This window comes from Caloenas nicobarica, chromosome 2 (genome assembly GCF_036013445.1).
Source record: "Caloenas nicobarica isolate bCalNic1 chromosome 2, bCalNic1.hap1, whole genome shotgun sequence".
In the NCBI taxonomy this organism is placed as follows: domain Eukaryota; kingdom Metazoa; phylum Chordata; class Aves; order Columbiformes; family Columbidae; genus Caloenas; species Caloenas nicobarica.
In genome coordinates, this window is record NC_088246.1 from 24,724,622 (window position 1) to 24,740,292 (window position 15,671).

The window sequence follows — 15,671 nt, forward strand, 5'->3', positions numbered from 1 at the left end:
AGAGATAACATTTTTCAAGATGCAACCTAAAAGACCTTGTTCATAATGTCTTGGAGCATTAGGTTCTGTTTTGATTAGTCTCAGAAGCCTCATTAGCTCTCTGACAGGTATCAGCTTCAGTGTTTGGTGAAGATAACCAAATAATACTCTGTAGGTAGCATGTTACCCGTTATGTGTTTTCTGTACCTTCTAAATGCCCTGCACTTTGTGATGAGAACGATGACACACACAGAGGTTTGGGGAAGCTGGAAATCCTTGTCTCTGCCACAGATTGTCACTTGGAAAATAAATAATTTGTTCTTGAACATGAAGTAATTTTCTGCAGTTAATGTCACACCTCGTTGCAACCTGGTAGAAGTCCTGTGTCGTTAATTAGTGCATTAGCATACAGACAGAAGTTAGCATGCTATTTTTTTGTTCTCATAAGACAATTTTTACACTTAGTGTCTTTCCACCTGACATTTACATACTCTTTGTGTAAAACAGTCACATTGCATTGCATGATCTTCCCCCCTTCTTTTAAACATAATAAAACATCTATGAGTGTGATTTCCAAACTGTTTAAGCTGATTGAAACTGGTGTTGTTCTGGAATGAAATTTCCAGCAGAACAAGCTTATCCTTTTATCACATCAGAATAATAGATAATATTGACCTTGGAGGTAGTGAAGGAGGTGTTTGCCTTCCTGGGTATCACCTGTCAGCCACTGTTAGAAGAAGGGAACTTGGCTTGGCAAACCTTTGATCCAGCCCAACACAATATATGCACGTGTATTTATATTATATACATGTAGCTACAGTTGTGTGTACTTGTCTATCTGTCTATGTCTATCTTCATAAAAATCTTTTGCTGAGTCTTTTGCCTATCAAGGGAAGAAACTTGCTTTTCTTTTCTCCCTAACTGAAGAAATGTCAAAACTACAAAATAAACTGGAGAAAAAACTCCCTCAAACCCCAAACCAAACCAAAGAACAAACACCCTTCCCCAAACAAACAAACAAACAAACTCAAACAAAAAAAAACCCCAAACCAATACCTCACAACTTAAAAACAAACACATCCCATTCTTCCCAAAATAACACTGACTTTGGCAGTTGGTTTGACTCTAATTCTATGAAAGTTTTATTTGAGATCCGCGCCCTTTAGTCATGTGGCCTTATTTATTTTTCCCCAGCGCAAGGTGAAGTTCTGTTGTATTCAGTGTATACATTTATACACTAAAATAGTAGTTTTGCACAGTATGTAAATAGAATATTGCAAGTTTTATAATCTAACCATCTGGTCAAGATTTAGTTACTTAGTAATACACATCAGTTTGTTCTCTTTGAGTGACTTAAGACCCATGGCAATGAAATCAAATGTTATGCTAAGGTGTATGTACTACCTTTAAGTTACTTTTCAAAAACTAAATGCAGCAAAATGCTAATCTTCTACCAACTCACCTAAATATATTATGAAATTAATGTAAACATTCGGATAAAACTTATTCAATAAGTGATGGATTACTACATTGTCTCTGGCCTGGTTTTGGGAGTGCAGCTTCTCCTCTGTTTCTATAACCTCTATTAATTTTCAGTCCTGCATGAACTGATCCTATTAACATCTAAATCAGTTGCATAAGAAATCTAATTTTAAAGCAGACACTAAAGTCAGATTTTTGTCTAAAAGGTAGGCATCATTTCTGTCTGCCTGAATGCTCGGAGTGTTGTTTTTGCCTGTCTTCCTCTTCAGGTATATGCAACCTTCCCCAGGTTTAGGATCCTGTTAATTACTAAGGTAGCTGCATCTTTCCTGGTTGATACTTTCTATTGAGGCAAGATAATTTCAGAGTTCAGTGCAGAGAGTGGATTTTTCTGTTCTGGCACAAGGGTAGCTTTAATAGTCGTTAACCTGGAGATAAACTGTGACAGTTGGTCCAGTTCCTGTGCTTTAATAGCCTGGAGAACAAGTGAACAGCTATAAACATGACACCCAGCCCTTTAACAAAGAGCTCTATGGTACTTCTTGCTCAGGTTGCTGTTAATTTAGGGCTGCATGTTATAAGGTTAGAAAGATGCCAGCAACAGGACAGGATCAAACAGTGGTACAGCTCGGATTAATACTCAGTTTGGATTGTTGAACATCTTTGTTTCTCTTGAACATCACCCTAGAAAACAGTCCAACTTGCAAGGTTTAAAAAAGAAATAAAAAAGTGTGATCAAACTGATCTGTTATTGTACATAGGATAAAACCTTAAGAATGGGAGCTAATTACTGTGAAACTTGCATATGGTTTTGTAAAAGAAGCTTTACTGTTGTGTCAAAGAAGACAAAATATACATTGGTTAAAAAACCCCAATATCTTCCATTCTTGTGATTTAATCTCACTTAAGCCTCTTGGCTTATGTTTTACTTTCAAGTTTTTCTAGTAATGAATTTATTTCTTTGGAGGCATATAACAAAACAGATCTTCAGTTTTGATTTTCAATAATTTACAGTGATACTGTGAACATAGTGTTTTCCCCTTGAGGATAGTTTTATATTGAAGTTTAATATCCGGCAGTTTCAGAAAAAGAAAAAAAAAAAAAAGCTATTTAAAACTTAGGCTCAGGAGTGTGCCAGTTAAGTGTGACATTCACAAGCTGTTTTGCAGTTATGAAAAATGCATGAGAACATAACCCACACAGCTTCTATAAGAATAGTCAGGTGATTTTCAGTGTAATTTTCCATTAAGGCTTTCTTTACTACATGGGTTTTGAAAATTTCCAAGAAAGAGAAATATTCACGTGGCAAGGTAGTGCAAGGACTCCTAGTGCAAGATCTTGGATTAAACCTGTTGTCCCTTCTGCAGTCTGTTTCTATAAAATGGCTATTTGAAATGACCGGGTCAGAAGAGCCAGTTTCTTCTCATTTCTTTTTTTCTCTCTGTTATTTTTAATACTCTCATGTCAGTTTGAAATACTAGCTTCTTCTATTTCTGTATTCACCATTTTGGCATACTCTTTCTATCCTTGTTACTATGATCTGTATTTCCTTAACAAGAGGGGGAAAAAAAAATCTAATCTTTGTTACTGTAAGCCGTGCTGCTAAAGATGCTTACTCCCCATGCTCAGTGGTGTTCTTAGACTAGCTTTGCACTGGAAAAAATGTAGGCTAATAAGAAAACTACCTTAGTAGATATACTATTTTCAAAGAAAGTGAGGCATGAAGGCAAACAAGTGAAACTCCCAGTGGGTTTCCTGAAGGGAACATGCACCGTTCTACATGCCAGTTGCCAGTGTCATCTTGGGGATAACATGATCCACTACAACCTGTGCTGACTTTCACGGTGGTTTGGGATTATGCTCAGTTCTTCAGAGGCACGAGGGCCTTTACTCCCTTCTGTCTTAGTTATTTATCTGTCTTTCCTGTTTGAGTTCTCCAGAATATTTCTCCCTAGCATGAAAATTCACTTTCCAGTGATTTTCCAGTAGTATCAATTTCTTGCTGACTGGTTGTTTACTGTCTATTTAACTTTTTGCCCATTAAATAGTTCAGTCTCAGTCACACATGCACCTGTGTTTTATTTTTTTCTTAGCCTTGAAAGTTCATTTTTTTGTAGCAAATACAAGACTCTAACGTTGAACAATGGGCTTCTTTACACCTAAGTAGTCCCACTGAGATCTGCCTTTGGCTTGTATCCAACAAATAATGATGAAATTTTCCTAGAAAAGATTTGAAGGCTTTAATTAACTAAACAAAAAATTAACATATTCAGTAAATAACCAGTTTTCAGACATGGCAAATATTGTACTTTTATCACAGTCACATTATGTCATGACATGTTTCAGTCAAGAGCCAGCTGAATATGAGCCAGCAGTGTGCTCAGGTGGCCAAGATGGTCAATAACATCCTGAACATATCAGAAATAGTGTGACCAGCAGGACTGGGGAAGTGATTGTTCCCCTGTACTCAGCACTGGCAAGGCCCCACCTCAAATCCTATGTTCGGTTTTGGGGCCCTTGGTACAAGAAAGACCTTGAGGTGCTGGAGAGAGTTCAGAGGAGGGCAATGAAGCTGGTGAGGGGTCTGGAGCACAAGTCTGATGAGGAGCGGCTGAGGGAACTGGGGCTGTTCAGCCTGGAGAAAAGGAGGCTGAGGGGAGACCTTATCACTCTCTACAAGTACCTGAAAGGAAGTTGTAGCGTGGAGGGGGTTGGTCTCTTCTCCCAAGTAGCAAGGGAAAGGACAAGAGGAAACAACCTAAAGTTGTGCCAGGGAAGGTTTAGATTGGATATCGGGAAAAGCTTCTTCACAGAAAGGGTTGTCAGGCATTGGAACAGGCTGCCCAGGTTAGTGGTGGAATCACCATCCTTGGAGGTGTTTAAAAGACACGTAGATGAGGTTCTTAGGGACATGGTTTAGGGGTGGACCTGGCAGTGTTAATGATTGGACTGGGTGATCTTAAAGGTGTTTTCCAACCTAAATGATTTTATGATTCTATGTTGGTGTTTTAGAGGATTAAAACACAGCAAGGAGGAGTAAGAAGAAAGGAAAATTAATAGTGGTAGAAATATTGTAATGTCAGGTCTTCAAAAAGTAGCTTTGAACAAACATCTGTCAAAATGTCTTCATTCAGCCAAAATTAGCTGACATTAGGATAAAGTTAATACTCTATTCTGTTGCGAAATCTTGTCTGGGTCAAATTGGAAGGTTGCACCAGCTTTCTAAAATATAGCGGAACTGTTTGTGAGTCTGCTGCTTGTGAAGTATGTCAGTGAGTGGTTGATGCAAGCAGAGTACATCTATACATCTCACTCGCTACGTGTATTTTAGTCAAGGCACATGTTTTTAACAGAAATGGTTGAAAACGATAACATAATGTGGAGAAATCTGAATAACAAAATTCATGGCCATGAATCTGAAAAAAATAACTTTATGGAAAGAGGAGTGCAATAACAAAGTAAATCAGGCTGAAATGGTTATAATTTTCAGCAGTCATATGGAACTTCTAATTATTTAGATCCCTTCCATAGTCTTTTATTTATATCCTTTGAAGCTTAAAATGGAAGTTTTGGAAATTTTCGTGTCTTTGCATTGTCTCAGTTGGTCTTCACCTCCTTTATAGTCCAGAAATAAAAGAAAAGGTAAGCAGTATCTGAAATTTCTACCTTTGTAAGCAATTTGTAATTGTAGGTTTGAATTAATGTATGAGGCTTCGTTTTAAAAAAAAAAATCAGAAAATGCTGGAGGAATGGTAAATTTGTCCCTTCATTTACTAAAGTAACTGCATGTGCTGAGCAAGATCTGTCTTGGTGTTTTATTAAGAAATGCCACGCAAATGAGTTTGCAAAGTCTTCTGCTGCCTCAGAATTTATTTAAATTTTTGGGGGTAAAATGCTCCGAAGTGCTTTTCTACACCAGACACCTTCAAAAACTGGAAGTTTTTAAAGATGACAGTTGAAGGAACAATAATGTGTATTTCCACAAAGGGAGGTCTAATAGTGTGACAACATGGGCAGTCTCATCTGGTGATCCAGGTGGATGAGAGCTGAGTTCCACCACAGAGATGCTGTATCCTGGAAAGAGGAGAGCATCGGCCACAGGGTGTACTGCACATGGGTGGCTGATGGGTTGGGTTTCTGGTTCTTTCTGGTCTGCTCTTGCCCAGCATGAGCAGGAACTGGATAAGTGGTCTGGGCTGCTTGGGGAGGGTGGCAGGTCAGTTTTGCTGCTCCAGAGCTGAGCCCTGGGCACTGCATGGCGTTGCCCCCGAGGACAAGATAGTGGAAAGTGTCACATCTTCAGCACCATCAGGTTGAGCTCTCCTCCCCACCCTGCCGACACCAGCTTTTCGTGTTTTGCCTGTTCTTGGTGAGGATGCAGCAGCTTCCAGGAGGAGAATGAGTGAACAGACCAGACCTTCAACCTGTGCTTCTGGCAGCTGGGCTACAGAGAAATGAGCTTGAGGTTGCAGGAATAATTACTGTAGATGATCTACTGTGTGGTAATGGATTAAAGGTATCCTGTTTCCTATCAAGATCTTAAGGCATTACAAGCTGTTGTGACCTTTACGTTATGGTTTCCAGTAATATAAAATAAAAGCAAATCTCAGTGTGAAAATAGGAATGGATGTGAAACACATGTATAAACTCTGTCTTTTTTCTTCCTTGCTATGATGAAACCAACAGTGAACTATTCACTGTTAACTAGGGCAGCATTTCCACTCCAAACAAAGCTACTCACTGTGTGTTCACTGCAGCCTGCCATTTGGGAAATACTTTGCCAGCCCTCTTCATTATATAGGAGAAACTTAAAAACATAACCACTTCTTTTCTATAGTTTCGTAATGTTGCATTAGTCCATAATTGGATACTCAAATGAGGTTACTTGAATAAATATTTTATTCACTTCTATTAGTGACATCTGTAATGAAATGGTGATTAAAAAAATAAAAAATTTGTTTCTAACCAGCTAGAATGAATTTTTCAAGCACAGATTGGGAACTGAGAATGTTACTGCCTTATCCATAATGAATTGTTCCAAACAACCTAACAGGAAAAAATCTGAGAGTTCCCATATAGCAGATTTTCATCAGTCTATTAGTACTTTGGAATTGAATAGCAAAATAATGGTTGTTCTGGGTATTAGAAGGAGATGAAAGGGCTCAATTTTGCAAACATACCTGTGTGTATCCTGCTACTATTCAATAGAAAGCTGGGATGTTAGTCTAAAAAAGGTATATATATGCCAAAATGCCAGAATTTTGGCTTATGACAAATGTAGAATAGTTGAGTAAGAGAATTTTTGTATTTTCTGGCTAATAGTTAATTGAGTGTAGTGGAGAGGTATGAGGTACCAAGTCATCTTACCTGGGATGTTCTTGTCTGTTTAAATAGAAGTAATTTTTAGGCTCAGTTGATTTAAAACTTTTGACCCTGGTTTTAAAGGACTTTATACACAGGTGTGTCCTGTGCTGTAATGTTTGTTTCCTTTCAAAAAACTGAAACTGCAGTACTTTTTGTAAATCAGGCGTAAGATCCTAAATGTGTGTGTACACACTCTCAAGCAGCTGCTTGAGAGTCTCCCAGTTGAATTCAACCCTAGACATGCTAGATTTGCCTGGCTGCTTTTCTTTATAGTGTTATAACAAGCGTACTAACAAATCAGTCACTGTATGTAATCTGAGCATCAGTGCTGACCCTCCACAATTTCTGCTCTGTAGAAATTTCTGCACTTTGATTGGTTTAGGGACAGGACATCTGAGGACATTTTAGACATCATTCTAAAATATATGCAGATAACTCTGAGGGCAGCTGCAGGTCAGTTTTTTGCAGTGTTCTTCTGTTTTTTGGGGGGAAAATGAAAGGCTCTTTCCTTCTAGACATCTGGAAAATGGGGAAATTTGGGAAAGTACGATGCCTTCAGAAAACTCAAACATTTTCTGAGAACTAAACAGGAAAGTTTTCATGTCAGGTGAATTCCTGTTTTTGCAGTGTTGTGGTGTTCTCTCCCAGGGCTGTGTAAAAGTGAGTACAGTACCAGTCCACCACAAAGGCCAGCTGAGCTACCTGGCCCTTTGAGCAAGAATCACTTATTTGGTTGGTGCAGTTTTAGACCCCTCACTTAGGCAGCAGATATTAAGGCTATCATTCAACTATGCTGCATATACTTGCTACTAAAAGCATAGTGTGATTATATCCATAATCTGAAGATTGTAAACATAATTCAGAATCAAGATACTCTCATTGTTGATGCTTTACTGTAGTATTTTGACCACTATCTGAACAATGTTTGATGTACGAGACATTAACTACTTAGAGCAATGTTTCTGGATGGGCTTTAGTCTAAAAAAAAAAAAAAGCAACTCTTTTAAACTGAATTTGTAGGGCAGATTAAGATTGTTGCTTAGATCTCTTAACAAAGATAAGATGGCTTAGTCGTTAACGATCTTTTTCCCCGTATGAAGTGTTATATGTGAAAAATAAAAGTCTCTTTGATTAAGAACAAAATCCTTTTGATAGTTCCAGGGATGTAAGTGTATGGTTGACATCAGCAACCACCATCTGGGGTGTTGAATGATGTTTTATTTGAGCAGCCTATTATATTGTTTCATTAGCTCTGCTATTAATTATTTTTTTTTATTGTTGGCTGCTGAAAACATGCAAGTTTATGAGTTTTGATGATGACATTTGGTCTCTAAAGGCTGAATCAAAGCAGTTGATTTTGTGTGGGTGCAATACATGCTGAAAGGCCATATTTTTTTGTTTTGTCTAGCCTACAAGCCCTAAATTTGGAAAAGCAGACTCATACGAAAAACTGGAAAAACTTGGAGAAGGGTCCTATGCAACAGTATACAAAGGAAAAAGCAAGTAAGTGATTTTTTAAATTTAATTTTGTGTATAAATGAAGGTAAGCAGAAAGTATTAACTGTTGTTGCAACCCTTATATAAAGATCATGATGAATGAATGCATGGTGCTACTGACTGCCAGGTGGTCTACTGAAAGAGGCTGAGACTGTGTCACATAGGTAACATATTACCTTCGCATCTTGTTAATCTGATATTTTGTTTGCATTTTAATGTTACACTACTTTCTTAATATCCATAACAAATTAATTTTTAGGGTTAAAAGCACAATATATTGTCAAGTAGATTTTTCTGATGTTCTGAGAGCAATGCTGAATATATGCAATAAGTTGTTAGTGTTTTGTTTGTCATTATTAAAAAGCTTGAATAAAATAACATGAAGGGAATGAATGGAATTTTGGACTACTGGAGGTTTGGTTTGTTTACAAGAGTGAGTTTACAATCGTTGCAACTACTCCAGCTCAAAATCATCTACGGTATACAAGTCAATTTTTTTCCCAGCAAATTTAATGTTATTTGTTGCAACTTTTTTATCTCCAATGCCCTAAGTGCCTCTCTATTGTATAAAGCAACTCAGTAAACACACTTAAAATATATTTCTTGAGCTAGTGCTTCACTTGAGAGTTATCTTTTGTCAAGCAGAAGGTCTTTTGCAAGTTCCTATTTTTAATGAAGTTTTCATATTCAAATTTTCAATAATAATAATAAAGCAGTTCTGAGAGAGGGATTGGCTATATGCAATATCTTTATTTAAAAACATTGTCTTGTGAATGATAGTTGAGGCAACTTACCATTCCCAACAGAAAGAACATAATGGCAGTTATGAGACAGAATGACTACTGAAACAAGGAAATACATGTTAACATTTTACACGGTCATTGTGTTAGGTAGGTACTGAAAAATATTTATTTCACTGAGTATTTGTAATAAATCAGGATGAGTGGGGTCCTCATCCCTCAGTAGCTTTGAGACTGATGAGCGTAATGGCAGCTGATATGAATAGAAACATGTTCTAAATGTAAAAGAAGTATTTACACATCTGCCATGCCCATGCATGTATCGTCTTTCACTGGCAGCTTTCTTCAAGAAAATGCAGTTATGTTGTATTGTTAATGGTTCAGTTACACATCACCATAAGTTTCAGACATTATACATACGTAAGCTTTTTATTGGGGTCTACGTAATGTGAGAAAACCATATAGATTTCAGCTTGTGCCTTATTACTAAAACCCTTTAAAAATCACAGCACGTATTCGGTGACAGTTACCCCATATACCTTGGCTTTTTGTAAGACTGAACTAAGCCAACAGGGCTACTACATGTCCTGTCAATCAGTGGAACAGTCTGAAAGTTAAAAACAAAGCAAAGCACTTGCTTGCAGCTATTTCATTCAGTGGTGATTTGTGAATGCGTTATGAAACATAGATCAATTAGAAATATTAGTTTGTTTTAGTAGAGCTGACTGCAGATCTGTAAGAAATAGTTCAATGATTTTAATGGTAGTTGAATAATAAATTGAAATTACTGGGCTCTACATTATCCATTATGAATAGCAAGCTCTACAGAAGGGTGAATTGTAACAATTATATATAACTTTATTCTGCTGCTTTGTAATATCTTTTGCAATGTCTTTAAAATGAATTTTGAAAAAAGTGTGTGCAATTAGGATGTGGATAAGAATGCAAACATAGAGAATATTCCTAATGTTATAGTAATATTCTTGATGTTATAGTAATATTCCTTTGCCTTCTTAATTTTCATAGAATCGTAGAATAGTTTGGGTTGGAAGGGACCTTCAAAGGTTATTTAGTCCACCCCCCTCCCCCGCAATAAGCAGGGACATCTTCAACTAGATCAGGTTGCTCAGAGCCTCGTTCAGCCTGGCCCTGAACGTTTCCAGGGATGGGGCACCTACCACCTCTCTGGGCAACCTGTGCCAGTGCTTCACCACCCTCATTGTAAAAAATTTCTTCCTTATATCTAGTCTAAATCTACCCTTTCTTAGTTTAAAACCATTACCCCTTATTCTATCATAACAGGCCCTGCAAAAAGCCTGTCCCCGTCTTTCTTATAGGCCCCAAAAGTACTGAAAGTTGGCAATAAGATCTCCCTGGAGCCTTCTCTTCTTCAGGCTGAACAACCCCAACTCTTTCAGCCTGTCCTCATAGGAGAGGTGTTCCAGCCCTCTGATGATTTTTGTGGCCTCCTCTGGACCCTCTCCAACAGGTCCATGTCTTTCCTGTGCTGAGGACCACAGAGCTGGATGCAGGACTCCAGGTGGGGTCTCACCAGAGTGGAGTAAAGGGATAGAATCACCTCCCTTGACCTGCTGGCCACAGCCCTTTCAATGCAGCCGAAGATATGGGTCGGCTTTCTGGGCTGCAAACACACATTGCTGCCTCATGTTCAGCTTTTCATGCACCAGTACCCCCAAGTCCTTCTCTGGAGGGCTGCTGTCAATCCCTTCATCTCTCAGCTTCTAGTAGTACCATCGGTTGCTCCAACCCGGGTGCAACACCTTGCACTTGGACTTGTTGAACCTCATGAGGTTTGCATGAGCCCACTTCTCAAGCTTGTCCAGGTCCCTCTGGATGGCATTCCATACTTCAGGTGTGTCAACTGCACCACTCAGCTTGGAGTCATCTGCAAACTTGCTGAGGATGCACTCAATCCCACTGTCTATGTCCGTGATGAAGATATTAAAAAATACTGGTCCTAGTACAGACTCCTGAGGGACACCACTTACCACTGCTCTTCATCCAGATGTTGAGCCATTGACCACTATTCTCTGGATGTGATCATCCAACCAATTCCTTATCCACAGAACAGTCCATCTATCAAATTCATATCTCTCCAATTTAGAGAAGGATGTTGTCAGGAACCACGTCAAAGGACCATGTCGAAGTCCAGGCAGACAATATCCCCAGCTCTTCCTGTATCCACTGATGTAGTCACTCCATCATAGAAGGCCACTAGGTTGGTCAGGCAGGACTTGCCCTTGATAAAACCATGCTGGCTGTCCCAAATCACCTCCCTGTCCTCCATGTGCCTTAGCATAGCTTCTAGGAAGATCTGTTCCATAATTTTCCCAGGCACAGAGGTGAGGCATTTGTTTGGCTTTTTTTTTCCTAGCCGAGAATTAAATAATTCCCATATGACACAGCACCACCCAGATTCAACTTGCCCAGTCCAGACTTCATATTCTTGAACTAGAGAAACAGCTGAACTACATAACAGGAGGAGGTTGTTCCTTAAGAACAGGGGGAACACTACAGGGGCTGTCTGCTAGTTCAAAAGGAGTTGTTGGTTGAGATAATGTGGCCCTGTTACTTCTTCTGTCCCCATGAGAAACTGAGGAACCTCTGGCCTGGATGATATCCCCAAAGAAGAAAGACCATCACTGCAACAACATAGTATTGGGGAAGATAGATGGACAGGGAGTGGGGAATGGATGGGCCAGCACTGGCTCCAGCCATTCCAGGGCAGCCTAACTATGCTGCTGCTTTTCTGGCAGGTTGGCTCTGACTATTTATAGCTTTATCTAAAATGACAGAGGAATAGATACAGGAAGTTTTTTCTAGCACCTGATGTAGGTACATAGGATGAGACTGTGATATGCATCACTGTGTTCCCCTGGCTACAGGCTCAGAGGGAACTAAAATGAGCAAAACAGGTCGAAAGAGGGCTGTTTGTTTTGACATGTGCCCAGTTTTGGCTGCTGAAGGATTAAGCCCTCATGGCACACCACAGAATGTAGACATGATGTGTATTTGGAAAAGCTGGTAATACTTGCACAAGTGCATTTAGATAAAAATCTTTAAGAATCCCTAATTCTTAATCAACTCTAATGCTTGGCTTTCTCATTTTGCCAAAATATTTCTGAGATGTGTCCTTAACTGTAGTTGAAGATGGAGAATTAAAGGTCAGACTAATCTGTTTTGAATGATGCTTTGTATTCAGAATTATTATGCTTAATATTTATCATCAGCTGCATGTGGCAAGTAGTGGTGTTTGAGGTTTCTTAGTGCATTTCCTGAGATATATTTCAGCTTTTGAAATTATTTCCTCTGCCAATCATAGTGATAGAATGAAAAATTTGTGATCTTATCTTTCTATTTGGAAAGACTAAAAAACACATACCTGCCTCCAAAGACACAAAATTAGCCATTCCTTTCCTAAAATTTAAAATAATGTGTGCAGTAACATGCTTTCAGGCCAAGCCTGGCTTATTCCAACTTGGAGCACAGTCAGTGGTACCAAGCCCTTGACTTCCTATCAAACTTTTCTGTCTATTAGAGTATTTGCAGCAGTATCTCAGGAAAGTGAAATGAAGTGGGTTAATTCCTCTTACTGAATGATGGATTTCTCTTTTTGTAGTCAGATAAAAATGATTCCCTGGGGTAAGGAAGCAGAAGAGTGAACGGGACTGTGTTATTGAGGAAAGCAATGCAGTATTCTCTTAGGCTGGGCTTTTTTGTTTATTGGAGAAATAGCCAAGCTGCCATTTGTTTATGGCTGACGGTTGCATCAATAGGCAAATCTATTTGATTTCACGTGTTGCATATCAGGCGTGAGTAATGAAACTCATCTTGGCATGTTCATTTTCTACTTTTGTTCAGCCTGGATTCTCATGTGTTACTTTGTTGTATAAAATCCCAAGAGGCTGTTTACTGCATGAAAATCAGATCACTTTGAAGTGATTTCTGCTTTTTTTTTTTCAGTGTAAAATTTTGAAGACGGCCTAGTAATATACCGATAACGCTGTAAAAAATGATGCAAGTTCCATTTACTCTGCGTTTGGCTAACACCTGGAACATTTGTCATACAATAGGTGCCTTTTGAATTCCTGTATCCATTTCATTGTGCGGTTGAGCTGAAAAAGTGCTGTCTGGCTGTATCAACACACATATCTTCCCGCTGCCATTGACCTTCTCCCTCTTGAGCTTGATTATAAATTTACCTGAATGTACAGCAACAGCATCTGGCATGATCTGTGGCACATAAATGTTGATGTGAGTTACAAGAGTCTGGAGACGAAGCTGGTGATGGCACAGGGGAGCTGCTGCCAACCAGAGCCCCTTATGCAGCAGTGCAGAGGCCTGGGAGCTCTGCATATTGCACTTAAGGGAAAAACCTGTGCTTTTGGCAACAGTACAAGTTGGCAGGGTTTCCGTCCTCTCCTCCCACAGTGTTCAATTGCCCTTCAAGGCAAAGAATTAGAAAAGATTACCTTGGTTAAAGCGATGTGATCTGTGACTGCTGCTTGCACAGCATGCGTCTGTATTTTGAGAGGCAAGCCAATGGTATCTCCACTGCTCCTGTCCTGCTTCTTGCTTGTCCATGTGACTTCTAGAGTACCTTTACTTTTTTTGGCACCACTACTAAGTTGCATGTGCTCACAGTATTGCAAAAACGTGTAGTATTTGTAAGAGAGAGCTCAGTCAACGTATTTTTGCCTCATTTCCCAGTCACAAAATTACATCATTTCGATTTACCCCTAATAAAATGCTTGTCCCAGTTCTGGTCCCTATCCCTTTTATCTATTAAAATGAGAAGCTGGTAGAATACTGAGCAGAACACAGTAGAAGCTGATGCCGTCAAGGAGAGCTTGAAGGCTGCAGAGGTGTAGAGTAGTTCTTCAATCAAGGTATCTTACCTGTTTCTGTTTGAAATCTGTTTTTTGTGTGTGTGTGTCTGTTCAAGGTGATTCCAACATGTACCCAAAGATGAAAGGTATTTTTTCAGGTAGTCAGATCATTTTATGTTCATATCCATCAAAGGCATTTACTTTTATGAAACCTCCATGACTCTTTCATTGCCTTTTATTTTGTTTTATGTGCAATCTATTGCAAGTTCCATAGGCTTTGAACGTCCTGAAGAACTTGCCATGGTTTTATCTGTCATGCTGTCGCATTTTTGTCATTTCCCTGTCCTTACTCCATGCCCATGTGAGGTGTTATGTTCACATGCTCCCTGATATGTTTCATGTGCACCAGTCCGGTTCACAGATAATATTTTTTTCATGTTTTGGCCAATTTATTTAGACTGAATATTTCAAAATTGCTCTGATTCGTGTTGCATTAGTGACCTAAACTCTCTGTATGTTTTCTTGTCTTTCTTGCAAATTGTGTGAAATCAGTGCTCATCTACAAACGAAATTATTTTCATCTGGGGATACCAGATGTCTGGAAAAGAAAAATCCATTCATGGATTATGAAAAAGCACTTTATGGTTACCTGTTAGGGCTTCCCTCTTTTTTTTTTTCCTTCTTTCCCCAATCCCCTTGTTTTTTAACTGATGTGCTCAACTGATTTTTGTAGGCTTCTTTCTACTATACGTCTCAAAGTCATGACATAGGTTTATGAAGTATGTACATGGATGCTCTTAAATATATCTGTAGCATTGTAAATCTTTAACGAAAACAGTATCTTCAAGTTGAACTAGATACACAACTCATGGAAACTGGAAGCTGAACTAAAATGCCAAATGGTGGAAAAAATTACTAAAGTACTATAAGTACTGTAAGATTCTAACTGGAAGATGAATCATTGACTATGTTGACCACCTACTGGGTGTGTTCCTTAGTGTTTAAAAGAAATATTGGGAGATATTTTTTCCTCTACAGTTGGATCTATAAAGACAACATTACATTATATATGCTGTTCTTCATCCTACAAAGCAGTTTACAGAGGTGACTTAGCATTATCATCTCTTGTGGCAGGAGGCAAAACCGAGGAAAGAAAATCTATTCTGTTACTTACCCAGATTGCAAAGGAAAATGTGGTAGAAAAACTAGGATAGAACATAGTTATATTGGGTATAACTGTTAAAAGTTGTTGGATAGTAATTTATTGGCACTGACACATATATGCATGATTGGAATGGTAAAGCAAATGGTGAAGCAACTTGCCAACTAAATGCCATTATGCACCGATGCATTTTCCAGTTAGCTGTAGAATGGCATCTCTCAGAAGATCCCCCGTGACTGTCGGTGTGCAGCAGAGTTGTGAGAGGCCACTTTACTTATAAGTGATATCACTATTTATGTCTTCAAATTCTCTTTATGTGAAAACCAGTTCTTTATATGGACAGCAGTGGCCCAAAGGAAATGCAAGGTGTGTGGAGGAGGACCAGAGCTGTGCATTGCTCTCCTGCTGCCAGTCCCAAGTGATTTGCTTCCAGCAGGCATGAGGCAAGTGCAGGCCCTGCGCTTGGACAAGCAGCTGATGAGTTTGGACTGAACGATGTAGGCTGGGAGGTAGGAACGATGGACCTGGAGGTAAATGCTCCGATGTTGCTCACCTGCTCCTGTTCAAGCGAGGGCTGCCACATTGTGTGAGACTACC

At 39.0% G+C, this 15,671-nt stretch overlaps 1 protein-coding gene across 2 annotated transcripts in view; it reads left to right on the forward strand.

Annotated features, from left to right (window-relative positions):
• CDK14 (cyclin dependent kinase 14) overlaps positions 1-15,671 on the forward strand; it is a 324,587-nt gene that overhangs the window by 87,435 nt on the left and 221,481 nt on the right. For both annotated transcript variants that reach the window (XM_065629053.1, XM_065629055.1), the window contains one exon: positions 8,234-8,328. In XM_065629053.1, coding sequence (XP_065485125.1) covers positions 8,234-8,328 — 95 coding nt within the window. The remainder of the gene's footprint in view (positions 1-8,233; positions 8,329-15,671) is intronic.